General features: G+C 31.9%; 2 protein-coding genes across 6 annotated transcripts in view; one reads left to right on the top strand and one right to left on the bottom strand.

Annotated features, from left to right (window-relative positions):
• LOC123672989 (peptide transporter family 1-like) overlaps positions 1-23,770 on the top strand; it is a 60,236-nt gene extending 36,466 nt beyond the window's left edge. For 2 of the 3 annotated variants that reach the window (XM_045607360.1, XM_045607361.1), the window contains 7 exons: positions 11,466-11,544; positions 17,474-17,977; positions 18,095-18,177; positions 19,066-19,829; positions 21,619-21,898; positions 22,185-22,424; positions 23,464-23,770. In XM_045607360.1, coding sequence (XP_045463316.1) covers positions 11,466-11,544; positions 17,474-17,977; positions 18,095-18,177; positions 19,066-19,829; positions 21,619-21,898; positions 22,185-22,424; positions 23,464-23,661 — 2,148 coding nt within the window. In that variant the 3' untranslated portion in view covers positions 23,662-23,770. Of the gene's footprint in view, positions 1-6,922; positions 7,119-11,465; positions 11,545-17,473; positions 17,978-18,094; positions 18,178-19,065; positions 19,830-21,618; positions 21,899-22,184; positions 22,425-23,463 lie in introns of those variants that run through there. The other variant, XM_045607359.1, reaches the window with a different exon arrangement.
• Positions 23,771-24,224: 454 nt separating this feature from the next.
• Positions 24,225-26,727, bottom strand: part of LOC123672988 (dual oxidase maturation factor 2-like) — a 34,180-nt gene continuing 31,677 nt past the window's right edge. For all 3 annotated transcript variants that reach the window (XM_045607358.1, XM_045607357.1, XM_045607356.1), the window contains 2 exons: positions 24,705-24,923; positions 24,225-24,420 (listed from right to left, as the gene is read on the bottom strand). In XM_045607358.1, the coding sequence (XP_045463314.1) occupies positions 24,369-24,420; positions 24,705-24,923 (271 nt within the window). In that variant the 3' untranslated portion in view covers positions 24,225-24,368. The remainder of the gene's footprint in view (positions 24,421-24,704; positions 24,924-26,727) is intronic.

The following is a 26,727-nucleotide window of genomic DNA, read 5'->3' as shown; positions in this document are numbered from 1 at the left end:
AACTTATTTGATACATCAAAAACTATTTAGATATATATCCTATGGTTTTCAGCACATCGCGCATTCGCCATTTAGCTATTAATTTGTTTGCTATTCATATCGATTTTCACGTATGAATTCTCGATGAATAATTTGTGGTTCAAATTAGATGAAGGTTCATTAAATATAAGAATTTTGAATTCAATGAATTTGTTATTGAACAGTTTATTAGACTTTTCACCATCGCAAACGATTGAACAATCAATCGGAACACTATTCGAAATAGAGGAAATTTTTTTTATAATAACTGTTTTTTTTTTTAAGTTTTATTTCAAGTTCGTTATCAGACACTGTATTTGAAGATGAACTTGAAATGAGTTCGAAACTGCGCGCTTATACAATGTTATCCTCAAATAATATTAAATTAATATCCAATTTTATTGGTAGTGATAACGTTAAAAGATTAAACTTTGTTTTAATCATTTTAGCTCATTTCTTAATTGATGGGAAGAATCACTAGAGCCTAGAAGCTCATTAAAATAGAATCCATATTATAGCACAAAATAAAAAATTACGTGCTACGCATTATGACATACCACAAATGATCTGAATATATATAAGAACGTGTACTTATTGAAGATATATTTTTTTTAATATAAATTTTGTTCCTCAACAAATGAACTCAAGTGAAAATATAATACCCTGCAAAACAAGATATCCTGTAACATGATGATTTTATCTGTTGAATTGAAAGCCGGAACTTGACTACAAGTCCGGTAGTCGCATTTTTCCTTTATTTTTGTCCTAATTGGACTCAGTTATCTGCTATTGAGTATATCTTTCCAGTATGTATATACTCCATAATAGTTTGTTTTATCAACTGTTTCTTGGGGAATATTTTCACAATGAACCAATGGCTGCTCGTGATTTTCTTTGGAGTTTACAGGAATATAAATAAATTCTGAGTAAATGACTAGAAATCTTAGTCTATGAAAACATACTAGTCTCTATCAAACATTGTATATCAGCTTAGAAAATCCTTACAGATATTTTATTTGGCAGGAAGAAAACCTGCTTTATCTGATATAGGAAGCGTTATAATCGATTATTTTTTATTTTTGTTAAGTTCAGTACCTATTTTATATCAATTTATTCGTTATAAATCTGTGTAGTTTCAATGCTTATAGATCTCTATTTATCTAAATTCTTGCTTTTCAGTTCCACGAGTAGGTACTATTTCAAGATTATATAATTCTGATTCATTCAAAAAAAAATGAGCAGCCTGATTTTATTCATATATTCCATGCATGTAGGTATGTATTAAATGAATCCATTACAACAAGGCAATATTCACACCAGTGGTAATATTAAGTAATACTACAAAACTCGAGAACCGATAAAAAATATAGATACAGGTATATTTATAAAACTAATGTTTTTGTTTCAATGAATTTTTATATATTCCCAATATTTGAGTAAACTGACAATATTGGCTATGATCATGTTCTCAGTAATTTTTCATTGAAGTACCTCCAAATGCCTTGGGTTACTACACAATATAAAACATTGAAAACCAATATAAATATCAAAAGGATGATATCATTTTGTCAAAAGCTACACTATTTAATATATATTTTCGATGTATTCCTTTTTGCCCTGAAATGTAGAAACACAATTCCAAATTGACAAAATAATAAAAACCAACCAGAAGAAAAATAAATCATCAAAAACTGCACAAATTGAGTGAGCAATTGATAATTTGAACAACTAAATTAACCTAAGGACAGACGAATGTTTTGATATTCTTTTAGTTTTTAGTACAATATTTCCCCATCAGCGTCTATAATTCAAAATTTTTTCTGAATTCACAAACTTGAAAAATGCATATTTATTTCTCAAACTTACTTGTAGGCTAACTGAAAGAGATTGTTTCTCTGGTACGGCTCTACGGAAAAAGCAAAAACAACAAGTGGTCATAAATTTTCTAAAATAAGTATACAAAGCAGCATTTTCAATTTAATTAACAATTTCAGAGAGTTATATTTTGATTAAGATTGACTCTTATCAATAATAATCATTCAATCTTTATAATTTATAATATTGAATACCGTTTTACACATATTAAGTTTAGTGGTCGTAAGTATGCAGTTTACAATAAACTCGTGAAATGATATGTATGTATATAGTAAGTTATTTCAGCCATCGTGTAACGAAGAAAACACGACGGCACAAGTGATTGTACACCAACGAATTCGTAAGCACTCTGCGAATACCAGTCGTCTAGTGTGTGACGTCACGACACTTACACGTACAATGAAATTATTAAAGGATAAGGACAGTCCCTCACAGAGAAATGCTAACCGTAGACACGTGTTTCGGGCTTTCGGCCCTCATCAGTACGGTGAAAAAGTGTGAGGGACTGTCCTTATCCTTTTGTGCTTTGTTTTATGAACAAAAACCCTCGTTATCCTTTACACAAATGAAATTATTCTTCCAAGCGCAACTTCAAAGTCCCATAACTTTTTCATTTCTAGAGATATTTCAATGATTTTTCCACATTTTTGTTTCATTTTGCTTAAATTTTTAAAATTAATCCTTAACAAAAAAATGAAAACTAGTCCATTTTCAAATAATTCGTATATGGTATTATTAACAAGGAATGATTTTTATATAGCATAGGTGAAATTAAAGCGTCGCTCACATTTGGCTAGTCTACTGGCTACTACACTTGTCAAGTGTAAAACGCAGTATTTGCGAGCACTAGCGAAATAAATACGACGCTTTACTGTCAATATTTTGAGCTATGTATTGATTTTGGTACAGGTTTGTCGCGAATTACAACATTTCATGCAAATTATACGATTCCATATGAATTACAGTGGTGAACTATTATGAAAATCAGGTCGAAATTTGTACGAAATATAATGCAAATTGGATTCAATCATTAAATACGGCAAATAATTCGTATAGACGGTATTTAGGTCGATTTCATAAATGCTCAACTGTATTTCAATGAAAGCCGACTCTCTCGTTGATTCAGATAAATAAATAAATCAAATGCGAAATCGTCGGCTATTGAATTCTTTTCAATCTCTCATCACCTACGGTAGATCTTTGTCTACGAAACTATATGGAAATGATTTGAAAGAAATGACTAATAACTATTATTCGTTCACTCAATGGACACCTAGGTCTAGAATAGAAATAGTCACTCGTATTCAACATATAGGAAGGATACCATGCTGTAAAATGAATTTATATTTTGTTTTTAACCCATTATTACGATGAATATATTTCATTGAGTAATAATCAACTATTGGTATGCAATTATATATGCGAAGTGAATTGATTGTCGATTGATGGAATAATAGTAATACAAACGTCTAATTTCAAAAACGGTTGTACAATTTAAAAACAACAGTCAACTTTAGGCACACTGCTGGAATACGTTCAGAAATCTTACGTGAAAATATTTAGATTTTTGTCTGTTTTGTTTGTGTACTAATTCTATTGAATTGTTCCATTTTTGACAGTTATTTTTTCTTAAAAGGGTACACAATATTTGTGCACTTTCTTATGCGTTATTTTCCTGATGCGCGGAAGCTTAGGAACTTTTTCTCAAGGTGAAAGAGAAAATCGAAACTATTTCAAAGTTTTATTTTTAACAAATAACAAATACTGCACCGAGAAAACCGATAAATAAAAACAAATATATAACTGAGCGAAGCGATATTGAAACCGGAGTGCTGTATTGTCTTCGTCGGTTCGACTTGGGTTGCAATGTTGCTTTATTGAAAATACATGGTGCTAAATATTTCCCCAAAACCATGAGATTTTTTTTAAAAAATACCCCAAATTTTGATAGGTTGATTTGGTACATTACTGTATATAGGACAGAACTATTTTCTGCACTAGCTTGATACATGTTTACATCAGAATTATTTTTCATTCCTTGAGGAGCTTTAGAAGCAGCACACCCTATTTTCATTGAATGAAATGTGCTTGCAAAGAATAATCTATTCCTCAGCTCAACTTATCTTTGAAATGTTGACTCAAAAATGGAGGGATAGAAGAGCTAAAGCAATAGTGGACACTTGTCCAAACGTTGACTCGTCTAGAGCGTTTTTATTTTGAGAAAGCACAATCCAAATTTTTTTTGTATCTTCAGAATTTTTCCAGTCGATACGATGGAGAGCCTTCTACTCACTTTCAAGGAAAAAAAAATTTGAAGGAATCCCCGTGTGCGTTATGCATAAGGCAAGAGTTTAGAGAAAAGAAGTCCGATTTGAGAGACAAAAAGATGATTCACTCGTCAACATACATCTGAATTCGATTCACAATTTTGTTGGAGAGCAGTTTATTTCCGTTAATAAAGAGTAATAATGTTCAACGAATAATTCGACATATAAATAATATAAAATTTCAGAAAGTAGAAAATCCTCAAAAACTACCCCATGGAATATTGTCCCCAAATTTTCGCAGAGGAGTCCTCAACTCATGCTATACATCCTTTTGAAGAGATTATCCGGATTCTGAGCTATAACAATACCCGCATTTCATCAGCTATCCCATTAATACAAACATTGAATTTAACATTATGAAAAAAAGAACTAGACACAAACGAAAAATTTGGAACTCTAATTAAATGTACCAATTAAATTCAATATTCGGAGACCTCAAACATTTTTTGTAGAAGAGAATAAAGAACAGGTTCAATCCAATGATCAGTTCACTTGATGACTGAAATAAATTTGCAAATAAAAATGTTGACGCTCCTGCAGAAAAACGGTCAAGATTGTCTTCACCAATAGCTTGTCAATCTAGCAATACTGATATCAGTGTCCCAACAATTTTATCGGATAGATCGTTAAATAGCAACGATGAAGATGATAATACGACATTTGACGAACATGCGGCTTCGGACAAAGTTCTCACATTGAAAGGACTATTAGATAAATAGGTACAATTCAGAAAAACGTATTCCTGTCAGTCAAGATCCATTATTATGGTGGAAAATGACTACAAATCCCTGAGATTGATTGTCCGCCAATATTTATCATGTTCACCAGGGTCAGTAGCAAGCGAATAACTATTCAGTAGCGCCGACTGAATCTATGAACCATTGCGAAGTAGAATGGACGGAGATAAAGCTGCCAAGCTCTTTTTACGTGTCATTTGCTTCCTTTAAAGTGGCTAGGTATAAATAACGTTTAAAATCGATTAATTTTTTGTATGTTCAATTCCACGTTTCGGTTTATTTCTCAAGCCGTTACGATTTGATCGGGCAAGCAAAGGTAGAATTTGATTGCAATAAATGATCTTCGTTTGAATTGAACAATTTCAATTTTATCTATCATCAGTGATTTTCAGAGAAAAATTAAAGTTAAAAAAGTATTTATTGCGTTCGAATGTTCTATACATTATTGTGGAAAACTAAACAATTTTTTTACATAAACGTGTGTACATTTTTTCAAAAAAGTACACAATTATATAACTTTATGAAATAATTTTCATTCCTTGTGCTTTAACAATTTTGGGTGAAGTGAATCCAATTTTATTCCGAAATTAATCAATCCATATGAAGATAACGAAATCAGATTAATTACACCATTTTCAATTCAGCTGGCTGGAAATAAACATTATTCAAATTTGATCAAAAAAGCAAATGTGTTCATTAGAGTTCATTGAGATTAAATTCATAATGATAACATTTTTCGGAATTGAATGCGCGACCAGAATTCAGAATTTTCGACAGGATAGTGTTTTATGATTCAACTAGTATAAATATAAAAATATAAATATTTCAATTATTTACTCTTCTTTGAAATATTCTCAACTTTACAAATTATTCATACAAAATGCTAAGTAGGCTAGTCACTAATAAAGGATTATAGAATTATTTCCTTTAGAACCGTGTTTTTCTTCGAAAATAGAGGTGTTATTTGTATGAATAAAAACAAATTGATCAGTAAAGATGCTGAAGGGGCTCGAAAATTTTGTTTTAAGAAATATCATTAAGTTTTAAAAATTTTTCATTGCAAATGGCAATGATAAGTGAATAAAATGTAAAAAGTGAGATGCCGTAAAAGATTACTATAATCTTGAAATCGACATGGATTGTAAAGTATTTTTAAATTCATTAACCGGGATTGAATGATTCAATTGGTTGGAAATAATTGTACGAATGATTTTGAAGAAATTATTCATTCTTTACGACCAATGCGATCAAATTGTAGCAAGAGCATGCAGAATGTTTAATGAGATGTATCCTGACTTAAAACCACTGAACAATTTGTACGCTTGCAGAAAAATTCAGTTCTGTAATGGATCAAAACTTATAACGGAACGAACTTTGTCGAAGCTTGTGACTTCAAAAGAAGATAACATTTTGAATGTCTCAACTTATTTCAACGCAAATCCACATGTTCCTGTCAGAAGTACAGAAAAAAATTTAGGCATTATACAATTTCCCAAAAAAAATTCTCTAAAAATTCAAAAAGGCAGTAAAAATCTTATTATCAACAGGTCACGAAACTCCTGTGACACAAAAAAAAAGTTGTGAAGTGGTAGAGAACTGTGTAAAATTGTGCTGATCAGATACCGATCTCTCTAAAACAATTTCTGAGAGTTATATGGTGCAAATATTCTGATTTTTTTGCAGCATCATTCTACTGAATGGGTCATTCATAAATATAGGTTCAATCAGTTTGACTAAAACAAAATTGTCGATTTACACTTTCTCTTATCGTTTAAGGTGATTTCAAACAGGAACTTTTATAAAGGTTGCCGACCTATTGTAGACATAAGTGTGTATAAAAACCTAAACAGAGCTTGCGCAATTTATAAAATCGCAAGGTTGAATGGTACCTACAATTAGTGCTTTGGAGTTATCATCTTCAGTAACAATACAATAACGACGGAAGTGAATCAGTTTTCGGTAAATAATATTTTTCGTTTTGGCCTGTTCTATCGAAATGAATTCTGAATTTGTGCAATTGAATGTTGTACAAGTTTGCCATCAATGTGAATCGGATAGTGTTCGAAATTCGAATGGCGCGAGATGTGGGAAACAGTTGAAACGGAACAAATTTGTAGAAGACAAAAAAACGGTTATCACTTACTCCCCAGAAACCATAAATGTAAATATCTCATCTCCATCATTCTGCGAAGTGTAATAGCACTTTCCATCAAATATTGCTCTACTATAATATAAAAACATTTATTGATTGAGAATGATCTTGAAATGGTCAAAAGAGGTTTTAATCAGCATAATCTTGTTTTATTTTATTTCATGAATAAAAACATTCTTGATACAGAATTGTATCAGGTATCGGGTATCTGAAATATATTGAATATTTTATTGTAGACCCAGATCATTTGGATTTATTAAACACTAATTAAATTTTTAAATATTTCAAGAAAATATATTTTTAGCCTGTGTGAAATTTTTAGTTCACATTTTGAAATTATTAGAATTCGAGTGCTTGTTATAATTATGGCTTAAATGTTCAAAGAATGTTAACAGAAAATTTTGAATTTGTTCGAGATTAATCTGATATACCAAACCCTTACATCTATAGCATAGCTAACAAATCAATAGTACCTATTCGATACATGTGATTTCTTTTGAAATATTTTCAGGTATAATGTGAAATCCTTTAGAGTCTTGAAAAATTGAGTATCAGTTTGAAACTAATAAACCTTTTCGAAAAATTTGTTTGTTTTCAATCCAAAAAAATTCACCATGTGAAACAATAAATCGAATGCTATATTTACTTTTCAGAATGAACAATTCTTATATATCTATAATGCATAATGATTCTCCAAGTTTAGATCGGTGTACTATTGTTACATTCAACGAAAGAAAGCAAATCAAACTCTCAGAAATGACTTCGATTCAACTCAGACTGAATGATGCAATACCTTAATCGGTTTACGAACTAGGGACGGATTATTGCAGACGATTGAATACATTTGGATGAGAAGTTTTAGTTGATATTTTCAATCCCGAGATGAAAATTTTGTACAATATGTGTGTATGCGTTATTTTATGCGTTTTGGAAAAATATTCAAAAATATCATGTCATATGGATCCATGACCATTTAAAAGTAATACCCTACCATCAATAAATAGTTACATATTTTTCTAACAAGTGTGGAAAGTGATACTTTTGCGCAAGAGACTGCAGTTGACCGAAGGACACGAAGCGGAGTTCGGTCAAGCTGTCGAGTGCGGAAAAGACACTTTCCACATGAGTTGGAACAATATTTTTCCTACTAGAGTAAATGAAACACTTCCACGGAGAGTTTTCGACTGACGTTACAGGAAATTATATTTTTGTGCGCTCAGCAGCATACAGAAACGTTTGAATATTATGATTGGCGCATAGAGACATGCCAAAATTTAATGATTGATGCGACCCTTTAATATTTGCTATTCACTTTCCGCATGCCTATGCGTGCGGAAAGTATATTAATTATCGAGAACAAAAAGGATCGAAGACAATAGTTATTATTGTCGAAACGACCGAGATACAATAAAATAACTTTAATGTCAATTCTGTGTAGGAATATAATGAGAGGAAGGTATTGATTTGGTGATGAAAGCTTATTTGTTGTAGGCATGAGCGCCCGCAGGGGGGGGCCAGGGGAGGCCATGGCCCCCCCTGAAATTTTGATTGCCTCATTTTTCAGCACAACACCCTCACTATAACTTCTCAATCCAAAGGGCAAGGAAAAACGGAAAGTTATGGATTCACAACAATTTTCCGGTTTTCAATGACAATCATGGACGCCTTATCGTTTTTCAATCATTTTCATTTAGCCCCCCCTGAGAAAAATTTCTGCGGGCGCCCATGGTTGTAGGTTATCAAAGTGACAATAAAATCAACTTAATTTACTTCTTACTTCTTTACATAATTGAGAGATGAGCGATATCGAATCATCTGAAGAAAAAGAAATTCAAAAAGCCTGGGAAATCGGCTGTTCTGCATGTATTCAAATCTAATTTTTTTGAGAATTATTTCATTATTTCGATTAATATTTAGTAACTTATTCACTTACTGTTATTTTTATCTTAGTTACCAGTCAAAATAATCTACTGATCTAGCAACAAACGCGGTAACTAATAAAAGTCATTCTATCTATCAAAAAAGATCAGAACAGAATATATGCATTGGTGGCTTTTTTTTATTGGTAGAATGTGCTGACAAAAAGATATTTTTTAAACTCTTCAGCAAGAATACAAAAAACGTAGATTGCGTCACTTTTGAAAACGTTTAACTTCACAATAAAAGGTCTAAGAATTGGATGGATTCGATTTTTAGATTTTACATAAATCAAAACATATAGGTACTGGGAAAATTAGAAAAGGGGGTTGTGTTTTTTTCATGACCGATTTCCATTATTGAAAATAATAAACCAAAAGTCCTGTATTTTCATTTGAATGTTTTTTGCATTCTATTGAAAAATAAACTTTTCACACTAGAAATTCATCAAGAAAAACATATTTGTGATGTAAGTAATGAAGTATTAGTGAAATATAATAATTGTTTCTTTGAGTAAATTTGGTTGGGAAAGATTGATACACTCCTTGAAGATATGTTATTTCATTGAATTTCTGGAAGGGGAATTTATTTAATTACCAGAATTGAGAGATGAGTTATTTTCAGGATGGAAATTTTCTGTATATTATTACGACAATTAGGGATAATCATGAGATAATGTTCCTTTTTTTATACTTGTATAACCATGTTATTGCTTCGATGAGAGTAATTTTCTCGCATGTGAATGGGGAAAAGATATCCGGTTGTTTCAAGCTATTGTCATATAGAGTTACAAATGTTTCTTGATAGAATATGATCATAATATTCAGGATGATATAGGAAAATACATTTCTTTAATTTAATCAGATTCATATCAAACTGAAATGATTATTATCGATGACAACTGGATTTGTATGGCTATTAGCCGTGAAAAAATCACTTGCATTCATAGTTCTTGTTCCTTGATTTAGAAAAATGAATTAATTTTGGAAGAAAGAATCCAAATCTTTGGAACTATAACCTCAATACATACATAGGTTTATATCAGCATCTGTCAGCAATTTTCGAACCATTTCACCATATTGCTATTATACAGTGTGATTTATTAGCTCACCAACAATCATTCAAACATTGCCATATGAAAGGTCATGTAAGTTCAACAAAAAAACATTATGGAAACAGAGAACATAGATCCGATTTCAATTATCTTAAGAGAATAAGTTACTTCTAAAATACAATAAATATCAAATTAAATTTTCAGACGGTCCTGCTCCTTTGCCCATACATAGAAATTCTGCTCGAATCTAGTCCGCACGTTTTGCAGCATTATTGGCCTTATTTTTTTTACATTCTTCTATAATTCGTCGTCTCCTCCAATGATACTAGTTGCATAGCTTCAATTTTAGATGGATCCAGAGAAAAAAATTGAGTGGTAAAGTTTTCGTACAAGCTAATACCATAGTATAACTATGCTAATACCTACTTTCTATGGACGTGCTTTTCTGGGTGCACTTCATTAAATAAATCTGCTTTAAAATTCTCGCATTCGTTATTTTGTAAGATTAAGAAATAAGTTCAAGTCTTTCTGCCAAGGAATAACCCATTTTTACCTTAAATGGTAATGAAAGTTATAAACAGCAATTATTTTAAATTCTGGTAATAGTCCATCGGTGGAGTCTTTGATATATTTTGTATTATTATATTATAGTGGAGTAGACCATTAGCAATTATTTTGTTGTCTAGCGTATGACAATCATCAATGATCATCGTAATATTCGTAATAACAGAATAAATTGGTAAAAATTTTATTAGTTCACATAGATCCTGATGATTTGACAAGTATTGTACAAAATTTAAATTTGAATATCTCGATGAATGGATCAAATGAAACAGAAAAGAAGTAATAGGCTGAACTCAAGGTAGAAAGACCTTTCAAATGAAGTATCACTGACCCCATCTTTCCTATGCAAAATGTATTAGTTGGTGTTTTAACACTTAGGCTTGAAGCAATGTGGTTCTGAATTTGATCTTAAAAGTTGTCCGCCTCGAATCAAAAGTTTTCATGAAAGCCCAGTTTAATCAATGCGATAAATAAATGAAAAATATTAATATTATCTCATCTCAAACAAGACAATCAAAATATTTTTCTTAATAAAAGTTTCCTTGCCACTCAAAAGTTTTTTGATTTACTGCCAGCTGTATTTAAAATAAAAATAAATCGTTCGTAGTGAATATAAAATCATAATATTTGAACGACTTAGCTCAAGTATTTCAATGACATTCAATATACCCGAACAATAGAAAAACATGGTTATCACTACAAGGCGCTACTTTTTAAACATTGTTTAGGTTAATAAATTTCTTATAATTTTTGAACGATATTATTTAACATTGAATCATGGAAAAATGTGAAAAAGCCTTCTAATTTTTTTTTCTTTTCAGAAAACCAAATATCCCTATTCCGTATTCTTCATAGTGAGCAATGAGTTCTGCGAGAGATTCTGCTTTTATGGAATGCGGAGTGAGTATATAATTTCTATTAGGATTTCAGAATTGACATTTTATGTTAACTAATGGCCACTTGCTCCGTTCAAGAAATAAACATTCATTAGCTAATCAATGTTTGATTTTTTAGTATCTACCTATTTTTTTAATTCATGCCGATTACACCGTTTGAGATCGACAGGCGTTTTAGTCCAGTCATCTTAGTAAAAAGCTATTACCGACTAGTCTCAGAGTTTGGGATACCCAGCTATAAACTCGTATAAACTTGTATTTTGACTTCCTAAAAGTTGTTTCAAAATCTTCTCATGGTAGGGTATCGCGGCTATTGAATCAAAGGTCAAAGGTCACAAGAAAAGTTTTTTTTATAGTTTTTCAAATATATCGTTTCCTATTGGCTTTTTCCTATTTGCTTTCATTATCAATATTGTAGAAAAAAAATCATCACAACTTTCGTTTCGAAAGTTTTTCTATACGTTGAATCGTTTTTTCGAGATAGAGGGTAGAGAGCGCAGCCATATGAAGTTATTGCAGAATCCTTTTCTATTATTAATAATTTTCTGTTCTTATCATCAGGTATTACTTTATATTCATTGTTTTTTTCCATTAATGTATAGAATGATATTTTTAATGGAAACATTACTTAATAAGTTTTTTTTTATTTATTTGAGAACTTATCAGTATACATTGAAGCATTAAAAATAATTAAACTATTTTACCTTAACAATTCTATAACCACAAATTTAAGATATTAAATAAATTGATATTTAATTGAAAAAATTATTGATTATAATATTTGTATAATGCTCAATAAGAAATGAAAAATATTAATAATTATGTATTGATTGATAAAATTAGCAAACTTCATATGGCGTGTTATTGACCGGGGCGCGTATTCTCGATTCCATGTATAATACCTACAATTGAAGGCAGCACGTAATTCAAATGCGCACGGGTTTGTTCTGCTAACTCATTCTCAAACTCTTGCAGGCATCCTCCAATCGGGTACGGTTGTATTCAGCATTGGGCTGCCCGCGTATATTTCAGGTTTCAGGGTAAAATAATATAGGATATCAATCAATCTTCATTTTATTGAATTAGAAAATTCAAACATATTCTCATTACGCTTCAAGTTCTTCATTAAAATTCTATTTTCAATCAATTCAACAGATGTGTGTGCTGGTATTGAAAACAGTGCACTTTCTTAGAGTGAACAAGTTTCTGAAAAAGTAGATATGAGCGATAAAAGTGTTCGGAATATTTTGAAGAGGAATGGTTACCGATATTATATGGTTCGAACAAATCAAAAAATTCTTCATAGGACAAAATTAAACGTACCTATGGAATTTTGTCATACGATGATGCCAAAAAAAATAAAATTTGTTCATTTTCAAGCAATATTTTATTCACTGATAGGTAATCGTTTTCCTTGAAAATAAAATATAACCCATCAGTAGTAATATATTGTTCTAGGAAGAATAAGCATCTAAGTAATTCTGCGCATGTTCAGTATCCTCAAAAATATACTGCGGAATGACAGCTTAAAACATCGATGGCAACCTAAACACTGCTTCTACTTTCTACAGAATGAAATTATTCCGATAGTTCGACAGCTACTAATTAATTCCAATTGCTCCCCAAGTCACAAAGCAATATCTTCAGACCGAGTCATTTCTAAAAATGGCATAATCAAATGGCATCCAGATTACTAAAAAAATTTGATTTAAAGGCTAGAAATTGATAGAGCGACAAATATTAATGGCTTATGATTCAAAATAATTCAAGTTTGTGCCTAAATAGCAACTAAGCCAAATCTGTCCAGAGAAGTGTGATTATCTTTTTATAATAGGGTGGGCTCAACATATTTGAAAATTCAATTTGAATTTGTCAACCCTCAATTTCGAACTTCTCAGAATTAATTTTTGTATTATATTTCTTACTTTCGATGAATTAATTTTCAAACCAGTTACGGCGAAGAACAAACCTAAGTACCCATTCGCCTAGACCAAATTAATTGTATTATTCCTAGAGCCCTGTAACAGCTGTGCTTACTGCTTATCATGGGCGCCCGCAGGGGGGGGATTTTGGTTGCCTCATTTTTCAGCACAACAACCTCAATATTACTTCCTCAATCCTAAGGACATGGAAAAAAGGAAATTAATGGATTCACAACAATTTTCCGGTTTTCAATGACAATCATGGACGCCTTATCGTTTTTCAGTAATTTTCATTTTGCCCCCCCTGAGAAAAATTTCTGCGGGCGCCCATGCTGCTTATCCCTATTTGCCGTTGAAAGAGAACACTCAATTGACCATATTCACCGTCGTCATATTGTTGTGCGACAATACCAACTACCCAGTGTTCCCAACGGAGAAATATTGAGTTTACTAGAAAAATACCGCTAATATCAAAAATACTATCAGCCATAGAGATTATTCTTCCACTGACTATTTCCAAAAATGGAGCGAAGCCTTCATTTATACACTCGGCCACAGTTAATTTGTTCATAAAACCACCTTTCAATAGTTTTTATTTCCAAAAGGTGAAATTTTTGCGAAATATTGTCCCAAACAAGCCTTTCTGGCGTAGCAGCCAGAAAAGGTACACATAAACTTCACTTATAAACTTTATATTGTGGAATTTTTCTAGTAAAGTCAATATTTCTCCGTTGGGAACACTGGGTAGTTGGTACTGTCGCACAACAATATGGCGACGGTGAATATGGTCAATTATGCAATACCGTATCGTATTTTTGAACATTAATGCAGCGTGACAATATCCGGGTATCTGCACGTGTGATTTAGGTAAATATTATTATGACGTTTTAAACCATCAAAAACATTCGGGAAGATTGTCAAGAAAATTTTATTCATTAAATTATAGTCAGTATTTTAACAATTAACATCGAGTGAAATTTTTATCGGAAAATAGTTCTTCATATACCCCTCTCCCCTATATTATATTATATATAATTTCGGAATTGATTCTTCTTGAACATAATTTCAATATCAATAAAAGAAAATAATAAATAATAAATGACTTTACGTTTCACAATTTTTTTTATGAATTTTTTATGAAATATTGTTAAACGTAAACTGTAGTGTTTCATTTATTATTTTCTTACATTAATATATTATATTTTTTTAGTATCTAGCAAGCACTTGGTATATATCTACTGAATATTCTATCTTTCCAAATGTATTTTCCAAACCTGTGTACTCACTTTACACTCTCGTTGCCTGAATAACTACTCATTCGTGATCTATTGTTTCATTGAAAATATGAACCCGATGTAATTAAAATGCTATAAATAATTGTTTCCTGTAGGTAAGATCATGGGAAATCCAATCAATCAAATATCTGACTTTTTATTTCACGATTATCGACCAATCTTGGGAGCAGTATAATAATTTTCATTTCAGTACTAAGCAGTACTTAAAAGGTCTTCTTTTAGTAGGAGGACGATTAGTTTTACGAATTTGAAGAAAATATTTGAATCGAACTAACGCCATCTTCTACTTCATAACAAAGATAGAAGTGATTAAAAAAAACATTGAGCTACTCGAAAACGAATGAATCACTTTTTTGAAATTTGAAAATCAATTATTATTAAATATACAGAAGACTTGGGATGTAAATCTTTAAACTCACATAAAAAAAGAAATTAGTAGAATTGTCACAAATTGACAATGAAGAAAAATTTTTTTTTGCTTCTAAACACAGATAATTACTCGCTACTACGGCTGAAGTCGATTCCACGTTTTAAAAACCCTGTTGGGGAAGAAGTTAGTTTTTTTGTTTGTGGTCCGGATCTCCCCTTCGGCAGTTTAAAGTCAAGAACAACACTAAATATCTCGTATAGTACTATGTAATCATAGATTAAGTGATACGAATTGTAACAATTCTCTCATTGCTTGGTCTTCTTAACCATATGGAGTTCTAGTGGCTCTTTGCTGGATGCATTCCTGATAATTTATAACACTGCTCAGCACAGGAGCCCACACAGGGCCAAACATTGAAGCTTTCGGCATCGCATCCTCCAAATGTCTTCTGAAGAAGAAAAATCTTTTTTTTTTGCTTTGTTCGCAACAGCTGTAACGTCTTCTGATCAAGAGAAATTTTCTGTTATGATGACCCCAAGATCCGAGTGAAATGAGACTGATTTCATTATCTGGTGGGCAAATTGGTAGGAGTATCTTGGATTTTTCTTTCCCATATGGAGAACCTTGTTTCTTGGAAGGTGAAGAGGAAGCAGTCAAGTATTGGACCAACGCAAAATAGCGTCGAGATCATCCGGTAGATCCTGACATTGATTGTCAGACCTCTGATCCTCCAAACTCTCTAAAGTTTGACAACACATAAATAAACATGAAACTGAAAACATGTATAGCCTCTCTGATACTGAATATGATATTTTTCATCATAAAGCACTCTAATTTTCGGAGATATGAATATTTGAATAGATTTATAATTTTCCTATAATCACGCACTTACCTATGAAAGCGATAGTTCCGGGGTACTGATCTTTGACGGGAAGACGTGGATTCAAGGCCACCGTTAACTCATCTCTTCAATTGATTTTGTTAACCTTTATTTTATTTGAGGTATTTAACAAGGGAATGAGCTGTAATTTCAAGCTACTTGTAAAATTTCGTGCATGATCAGAATCTTAAAACGTTCAAGAAGACCTAAAAATAAAAGAGGAAAGCACTGACTGAAATCAGGAGCTTTTCAGTGCTATTTCATTTATTCGCCAATTGCACCCTTGGAGACCACATACATACATATATACCCATATATATGTGTCTATATGTGTATACATATTTTCTCTATTTCAGTATCGTAATGAGGTCATTACAGTTCTAAAAACAGTGCTGTAATGAACTCATTACAGCATCGTTTTCAGTTATATTTTTCGTTTTGTGGTTGACTCTACTGCCTTTCAATCCTATCATAATTTCAACAAACGTCAATAATTGTTAATATAATGTATAATTTGGATATAGGGAAATGATTTGCAGCATTGTTCCCAATTTCTCTTAATTCTGGTGGTGTTAAATCGATTTCGTCAGACATAATTCATGAATTTAATGAGTAATTTTAAATTATTTGAATTCGATACGTACGATTCAAATTGAAATTCCGTAATCTATCAATTTTCGTAACAGTCACACCAACTGCCAAGATACAATACAAAAGTCACTAGAATGTATAATTTGAATTTTTAATTGAATTTCGACAATATTTCACAAAGCTTGACTGAAATAGAGAAAATATCGTCTAATACTCTTTGCAAAATGCAATTCCAACACTCTTGCGTTCGCTCCTTCGTCGCTCGTTCTCGAATTTCTCATTCGTGTTGGAATATGAGCTCATTCTGCAACTTGTTTTAGAATATACTATTATACAATTTTGTGTTTGATGTTGCAATGAGTTCGCACCTTTTCAGCTGATGACCTTAGTTGTCGATGCTGAATTGCTAAATAAACTAAACTAAAGAGCACAATTGGGTAATGAATAAATGAACGAGCATTCATGTTAGTGTTTTTATCATCTTTCAAATTTCCTTATTTCCAGAAAGATGTGAGTTCAGTGTTTGTATTCAAACTATGATTGTTGTCAACCTTCGATTGTCAGATCTCGGTCTTCAGATTTTTATTATGAAATTAGATAAATCTCCGTCTATCGGAATCTTGATGGATTGCGTTTCATTAGTCTTATTCTGATAAATTTGAAATGCTGTGCGCGCCGCGGTGAGCAGATTTTAATTAGAACTTAGGAGAAGTTTTAGGAGATCCTACTGTGGAGGATTGATATTTTGGGTTACGAAAAACCAGGAAGCATAATGCCAGATTTTTTTCCTACAAATTACATTTGTGATTTTCATTTAAATATGAAACAAAAATCATCAGAACAAAACATAAACTGACTCTTGTTTTTCATTTCAGGTATCCTGACGCTGTATCTAGTCAATATACTATTATTTTCAAAAGCAGATGCCACAGTTATATATCACACATTTATTATGATGGTATACTTTTTTCCACTGATTGGTGCCATCATATCCGACAGCTTCTTAGGAAAATTCAGAACAATATTTTACGTATCTATAGTTTATGCTGCCGGGTGTATTATATTGTCAATTTCATCAATTCCTTCATTGAACTTGCCCATGAGAGAATCATCGATATTTGGATTAATTCTGATAGCCATTGGGACTGGTGGCATAAAACCTTGTGTATCAGCTTTTGGAGGAGATCAATTTGTACTTCCAGAGCAAGCAACGTTATTAGCTATGTTTTTCTCTCTCTTCTACTTTTCCATAAATGCTGGGAGTCTTCTCTCCACTTTTTTGACACCTGTACTCAGAGAAGACGTCCACTGCTTTGGAAATTCATCCTGCTACCCTTTAGCGTTCGGAGTTCCTGGAATACTTATGATCGTCGCAATAGGTGCGTCAGAAAAATTTTTTGTATCATTATTATTTATTTTTTATTCATCAATTTTTTCGATATCATTTTCTAGCGATTGAGCGATTGATCCTAATATATTCATCTTTTTATTTTTAGCTATTTTCGGACTTGGAAAACCATTGTATAAAATCAAACAGCCAGAAGGAAACATCGTTCTGAAAGTTGTGAAGTGTGTAGGAGTAAGTACCAAACAGATTTTATTTTTGTTATCTATAGATTGAACCAATTTTCGTATCAGCCCTACTCGATTTTTTGCATAGATCATGTTATGGAATGTGAAGAATCCAAATCGAATAGTCAAAATCGTCCGTTCAGCTTTCACAAATTTTCTCGAAAGATGGAAAGTTATTTTCATTTGATGCAAAAGTCGATTTTTATAATTGCATTGATTCTCCTTTCCATAGAATTCGATTCATGTATGTAAAAATAAATATCAAGTGAACTAAGGAATTCAATCTTTTGGTTGAGAGATTTTAGGTATTTAATATTACTCTGGACAGTCTGGACTAGATATTGGCTTGTCAACAGATAAATAGTGTTCCATACTTTTGATTTTGTTTTATGTGTGTAAATAGCCAAACATTGAAAAAATTACTGAAGAAATATGTATGCATATGTTTTATCTTATACATAATAATATGTCATAAAGCTTTTGAAATAAAGAGAAGAAGAGTGTTTCAGTGTAATTTCTGATTTTTCACTCAAAAAAATTATTATTATTATTATTATTGAAAATTAATTAATAGAATTCATGGAGCTGAGAGGATTCAGTGTGCTATTATATTATTTTCAACCAAATTGTAAGCATATAAGAATTTATACTTTTCGAGAAATTTCTGGAGAGCAAAATTTTTTCGGATTCAACATTTTTCTATATTTTGTTCCTTGAACGCTTCCAAGAATTATTGAATAACAATTTTGTCAATCTGAGTTTGACATCCTTATTTTGATAATCAGCTATCTTTACTTTTCTCATTATCATGAAAAATGAAATACAAATTTTAGAATTCTGGAAATTCCAAAATGAACAAAGATTCATCTTAATCAAATTCCTATTTTACTTCTAGAATGCTCTTAAAACAAAAGCAGCATCGGATGAAAAGAAAGAACATTGGCTCGACCATTCTTCGAAAAAGTATGGTCAACACTTTGTTGATGACATCAAAGCCACACTCAAGGTTCTCCTATTGTACTTGCCGCTTCCAATATTTTGGGCCCTTTACGATCAACAAGGAACAGCGTGGACTTTCCAAGCAGTTCGTATGGACGGAAATATCGGATTCTACACAATTCTTCCAGACCAATTCCAGCTAATCAATCCTCTCCTGATTATGGCCTTCATTCCTATTTTCCAATATATCGTCTACCCGGTTTTTCAAAAATTCGGGATGTTGAGAACTCCTCTCGAGAAAATGACATGGGGAGGACTGCTGGCAGCTTTGGCCTTCGCCGTGTCTGCGCTAGTGTCAATTCAAATTGAATCCACCGATCCAGTATTACCCAGCGATGATTTTGCGCAAATTAGATTCTACAACCCATTACCGTGTGATGTAACAATAACGAAAACCGAACCTTGTAGCCTCAAGGAAGACTTGAATGGTGTGTTGAAACAAATGGACTACGTTGAAGTTCTGGATTTGAAAATGAGAGATTTGCTAGAAAAAAATGTAACAATTACCTACGAAGCCGAGTGCTTGAAAACTAAATCCCAAGAAATTAGTCTTTTGGTTAAGGCTGGAAGTACAATGCTGGCACATTTCACTTACGATGGCCTGGTTTCCGGTTATGATGATATAACAAAGGATGATGATAGTGGATCCCCGTTTCTCAGGTAGGTTTAAGGATGTGGATTATGTAATTAAATTTCAACTGTGCAATATGTAATATTATGTTATGTAACAATTCGCTCATTCAAATCAAAAGCAAATTGTGGAAATTATTAGCTTCATACAAACAAAATGAAATCATAAATATGACTCAGATATCTAATTATTGGTGGCTCGATTGGTGGCAATATTTATAAGTATGAAGGTATTCAACTTTATGTAGATAAATCTTAGGAGTCTATTTCTCGCAAAATTTTAAGGAAAAATATGAATAGAATACTCCATATTTTGGTTCACGATGGAGATACAATGTGAAAACAGAGACATATTTACAATTAAAAAAACTGTGAAACGTTGATAATATATGTGTGAAGTGCAACATTCCTACGTCATTGCTAATCCCTCAGCTTCTCATTCTTGAATAGATAGACTAAAAATAGTGAGCTGCCTTTTGGTGATTCATAATATATTCGTCTTAAGTTAATTCTGAAATGATGTATCCAGATTGTAGAGTAGGCTATGGCTAGCTAACATATTTCAAAAAGATTTTGTAAGAGAAATGATGATTTCGGAAGGCAAACACATATTGAGTCTTTCTTCAGAGAAGTTCTTTTCGAGAGAGGAGAGGGGTCAGCACAGATAAAATTCTCAGGAGATCTAATATTAAGAGAAAACACCATCACATGATTGCTAAGTTCAAAACGAAATAAGAGATATTTCTTCTTAAAAATCACCGATCTGTATGAAGTTTTCATATAATTTCTTTAAACAACAACAATTTACTACATTGTAGTATATAAATTTTTAATTTTTTTTTCTGTGTGCCACTCTTGAATTTTGGGTTAGGTGTAAGAACAGGTGGGGGTTTTACAGAAATGTACAATTACCCACACTGAACCTCGCCCTATTTATTTGTGTGATATATTTTCTGTAACTAAAGTCTGAATAATAAAGACCTTTATTATTATTATTAATATTATTATAAAAAAATAATATCAATAATCAAATAAAAATTTAGTCAATATATTATAAATTATAATACAATATTTATCATCAGTACCATTCTCAAATTGGTTTACAATAAGAAAAAAATTATAATTTCGTAACTTTTTGTTTCCCGCAAGATAATTGGTGATATGATAATATTTTAACAATATTCGTAAAAAAAATCCCACATTAAATCATTTCAAAAAAGAATTTTCTGGAAATTCATAAGAATACCCATAAATAGCTTTCGACGAAACTATTGTAATATTCCTAACATCTACTTACTTACTCACAGAAAACCATTTTACTTGGTTTTCTCCATTTTTTGAATATTCATTAGTCCCTCATATGTATGTTTATGTATATGTAAACTTTGACGATGAATATATATTATTATTATTATTATCTACTGATCCCTCAATTATTCAGCGTTCTGGCAATACCGCACATTATTTTTGTCCCTCATCTGGTAAAATATCTTCATTAGAGAATGTCACGTGGTGGTGTTCAATCTTAAGTTCACTGAAGCTGCTTGTGGAGGGAGATCACCTGGTTGGGAATCATTGTCTTCAGAATAGACATTGACTCGAAACATTATTATTACATAAACAGCCTACTATGATTTTTCGGTTTTGTTATGTAGTTTGTATAAATTGAACTCGGGTTAATGAAAATCTAATACTAGAAATCCACAGGGAGAAAATTTTCTAAATTATTGTCGATAAAAATTAATTCATGTTTTCGAAATTATTTCATCCATTCCACTCATCTAACGCAAACAAGAATAGAATTCATTTTCATTTTCAGGACTCTGATGAGTAAATCGGCTTCAGAAGAAAAATATTTTGTTTCATTTTTGAATAAAGAAAGTGATCTGAAAACAATCAACAACACCTTCCTAGATCGTCTGAAGATGTCGGCTGGACACTATCGCGTTATAAGAACTGATCAAATTAAAGCAAATAACTCTATGGAAACAAGTGCTCATATGATTCAACTAGCTAAAAGTTCCAGTGATATCGAGATAGATCTTCGATTGGGCGGTGTTTACACATTGATGCTTCAAGTAGGAGCAAATGGGGAAATGGTGAGTTCATTATTTTCTTATAATGTCAATTGCACGCTTCAAGACTACATTACTGTTTATATGTGGTCTCCAAAGGCGCAATTTACGCCTGAATAAAGGAGCACATAAAAGCTCCTGATCTCACATCAGTACATGTATTCCTCATTTTTTTCGATATTACTGTATAAAAAAACGTTTACTATTTAGATTCACAAATATTATAGCCACATCATAAGAGAAATGAGATTTCCTTAGGATAAGATTAATTATAACTCATCGTAATTTCTATAATAATTTTTTTTTACAGATGGATGGTAAATTGATTACCGTTACCAAGCCAAACTCAATATCCATGCTCTGGCTCCTGCCACAATACGTTATTATAACTGCTGCAGAAATTCTATTTTCCATCACTGGTTTAGAATTCTCGTATTCCCAAGCGCCGGTTTCTATGAAGTCGGTGTTGAGTGCATCCTTCTTATTGACTGACTCTATCGGAAATCTTCTTGTAGTCGTCATTGAAGCTGCTAAATTTTCTGATAGAGCTGTAAGTATTCTTTCATATTTTTTCCATTTGAATGAAACCAATTTTTGACTGCGGAAATATCGCAATAATTGATAACTATCAGAACCAGTATCAAATCTGTATAGCATATATATGGCAGAGGGAGTTTCGCGGAACGATTTTCCAAACTAATTAATCTGTAGATCTCCTTCGGCTCTAAAATGCCCTAAGTAATTATTACCTACCGCACACTATAAACTAATCTATCGGCAGAGCTCCTTAATACCATGGAGATATATTCCTAGCTTTTCACACAAAATATAAAAACGTGGAATATCCAGAACAGAAACTACTAAATTATTCGACTTATGTCAAGATCTAGAAATTAATTCATTGTTTGAGCAAGATTCGTCTTGCTACTACTCTCCTGAAAATAGTATTTACAATGAAAAAATAATTACAAAGTGCCTAGCAATCAGCAAAAAATATTATACTGAGTTATTGACGACAATTTTCTAGTTATAACGAGTCTTTGAAAGCGATCTGTTTCATGTTAGATGTATTCATCACCAAAGAGTGCTTTGACGTGATTTTTTACGATTACGATAATCCTCACTATCAACACTCTAAAATCAGGGTACATTTTTTTAAACATTGTATAAGGAAATTCTATAGAGAATCTATTCAGTACTCCCAAAAAATATTTACCCTAGACCTTCCCAAAACTGCATCGAAGATCTTAGGATAAGATACCAAAACTAAATACATATTAAAAAGATGCAGATTTTCGTCAAGATAATTCAACTGAATAATGAATCTGAATTGAGTTCATTGCCAACTAGTCTATTCAGTACTTTCATTAATAATAATATTCCAATTGAAGATTCCATTAGTTTCTTATTTTATTGAGAACAATATTAATTCGTTTTGGTATATTTTAAAAAAACCTTCCTTTCACAAAGTTGCAATGAAACCAAAATTTGCTGAAAAAAAACAGAACTGATTTTTCAGCAATTTTTATTAAAATGATGTTTTGGAATAAATCATTTTCAAGAGAAAAAGTGATAATATTCATTTGCAGTCTTATGATTTCTTCTTCTACACTGGACTCATGGTGGCAGATATGATGGTATTTTGGTTCCTGGCTCGCAATTATAAGTACGTTAACTTCGAGGACAGTGAAGAACAAATTGGACTTGACAATGATAATAATTTCGTCAAATCTAAACAAGAAATGTGTTCAGAGAACCCAGTATTCACAAAAAATCAAGATGATTAATTTTACTGATCTCGTTAATTTTATAAAATACATGTAATATTGTTGTACATAGATATATTTAATTTTATACATATTTGTCTATAAGAATTATAATTTATCAATGACCTGTCATATGAGTTTTTCTTCACATGTACATATCATATAACCTATGACAATTGAATTACCTGGAAAGTAAGATCTGAGTAGTTGTAAACGAATACGTACCTCTTCTTCAGCTGCAATCTCTGCTATGAATGATGTCAATCATCAGGACGATTCATACCTCTGAAATTGCAGATCTTAATGGTTTATTGCTATATTTATATATTTATTGCTGTTTTTTTTTTTCTCATAAGTAACTGTGTCCCTCTCTTAATAATCATAGTTAGTTTCTTCCCTTTATGAATCAGTATCATCACCTCCTCATTGGTTTTTTCTCACCCACAAAATTTAGATATAACCTTTGGTTCTGTCTTCAAAATTAATCTGGAGAAAATTATTGAGCACTTTACATAATTCGATATCTATAATAATGTCTATAAAATGTAGGGTACTATGAGCCATAAAGCAACACAAAAAATTCATTTCCATTCGAAATATCGATGTGAATAACTTTAATAATTATAAATTAAATAATGGCTAACAACAAACATCGTTTTAACCTTAAATATCACAAAAATTAATCACTCAAATATTGCACTTTGCATTGTCGAAATTCAAAAGTCATATCACCACATGCCGACTTCTTGGGAGAACTTATTGGATGGATGGATCCTATATCTGAAATTAAGACAAAAAGTTAATTTCATATCAAGTGCCTGGTAACTATTTTCATTATATATCATCCAAATACATATCAGCCTTCAAAATGCCGTTGAACAATTCGGCTGTGAAGTATTGAATCTGAATGCCGAAGAGAGTCTTCATATACTTCCTACTTAGATGTGTATATTAAATAAAATATTAATAAATTGGAAATTGACAGAAAGGGACAATAAACTGCTTTTGATTGTGAATATGTAATACCTACTGAAGTAATACTGATTATTATTTTTGTATATTACCTCGCCAAATCTGAACCAACGTTTGAATCTGACGAAATTGAAGATAAAGTATCTTGAGAAATAGACCGTGGTAGGGGCTTTGGTTGAAATGTTCGACCAGAAATGGAATTAACTGAATAACTCCAAGGTGATTTATTTCTTTCTGCTTCATAAAAATGATTCTGTATTGAAGAAACATCGACATTTTCTTTCTCAGATTTCGTTTTGGAAGACATTCTCCTGAAAAATAAAAATGGTTTAGGGTGACCTTCAATGAATCTTACAAGTAACAGCAGTACCCTTTGCTTCAAGTAAGTATACATACATATATACTTAAGTATTACTATTAGATTATAGAGATTCAACCCGATTTTCAACTAAAAATTAAAAATTTCTTAAGGGGCTCCTTAATCATGGTCAAAATATAAAACTTTTCCTCCCTAACTATATCACAAAGTATTTCTTGAAAATTATTGAAAGCCGACTACGAGATATATAGGGTATTTTTTTTTAGGTATATAACTTTAAGTTGGCATTACTGTTCAAGATGGCGACCGATTTAATAGCTGTCAAGTGATTTATTCTCAGTTTGGTTTGGCAATTCATCATAAATAGACTCACGCCTGAACAACGCTTGCAAATAGTGCAATTTTATTTCGAAAATAATGGTTCTGTGCGGAATACGTATCGCGCAACATTTTATTTTGTTTAGCGATGAAGCATACTTCAGGTTGAATGGCTACGTCAACAAACAAAACTGCCGCATTTGGAGTGAAGATAATACTCAAGTGTATGTCGAAACACCGTAACATCCAGAAAAACTGACTATTTGGTGCGCTTTATGGGCTGGTGGAGTCATTGGTCCGTACTTCTTCAAAAACGATGATGGACAGAACGTTACAGTCAATGGTGATCGGTATAGAGCCATGATTAATAACTTTTTCATTCCTGAATTGAACAACCATTATGTCCAGGAGCTGTGGTTCCAACAAGACGGCGCAATATGTCACACAGCTCGTGCCACAATCGATTTATTGAAAGACACGTTTGGTGACCGCCTAATTTCACGTTTTGGACCTGTGAATTGGCCTCCAAGATCTTGTGATTTAACACCACTAGACTACTTTCTGTGGGGCTATGTAAAGTCATTGATCTATGCGGATAAGCCACAAACCCTTGACCATTTGGAAGACAACATTCGCCGTGTTATGGCCGATATACGGCCACAAATGTTGGAAAAAGTAATCGAAAATTGGACGTCCAGATTGGACTACATTCGAGCCAGCCAGGTCATATGCCAGAAATCATATTTAAAATGTAATGCCTCAAGATTATCTTGCGGATAAATAAAATTCATGTCAATCGAATAATCCATCGTTGTTTTATTGCAATTTAAAGATCTAAAGCTCTAAAAAAAACCCTTTATATAGCTGAATCTAATTAGTTGAAATCAGTTTCTCAAAGAAATGATTTAGCTAATTTATCATTTCGCTTCAGTGTCTATCGAAGGAAGAGTTAGCTGTCTGAAAATTTTCGGAATCGGTCTCTGATTTCAAATTTTCTGCTCGCAAAATGCATCTCAGACTATTCAGGAGAATTTTGGTTTTTATCTATCCGTCCGTGGGTCCGTCTTTCGGTATATTAGTCCGCAAACCATTTTAACAGCATTTACTTCTGAAATTCTTTTCCGATATTAATGATATTTGGTCTGTATGTCCTATTTGACCTGTAGAAAGTCACAAATCAATTTCAATTTTTGTCCGATGTTTATAAAATTCATATGGGCAGTAAAGGCAGGTCTTGAATATATTCTTAGAAATTTTAGATTTTTCGGATATAAGATACGCATTTGCGCCATTATTCATTACAAATGTAAATTCCCCAGGTCGGGTCCAAATATTTTGCGATTTCAATGATATTTTACATGGGTTTTAGGTTTCTCAGAAATTTCAGCCCCTTTGAGTATCTACATATACGCTGCGCGTTTTGTATGCATGACTTAGAGATTCCAGGCAGTTAATCATTTTACAACATCGAAATAACT

Source organism: Harmonia axyridis, chromosome 2 (genome assembly GCF_914767665.1).
Source record: "Harmonia axyridis chromosome 2, icHarAxyr1.1, whole genome shotgun sequence".
Classification (NCBI taxonomy): Eukaryota; Metazoa; Arthropoda; class Insecta; order Coleoptera; family Coccinellidae; genus Harmonia; species Harmonia axyridis.
Note: the sequence above shows the minus strand (reverse complement) of the source record. Positions and strands in the feature narration are given on the sequence as shown.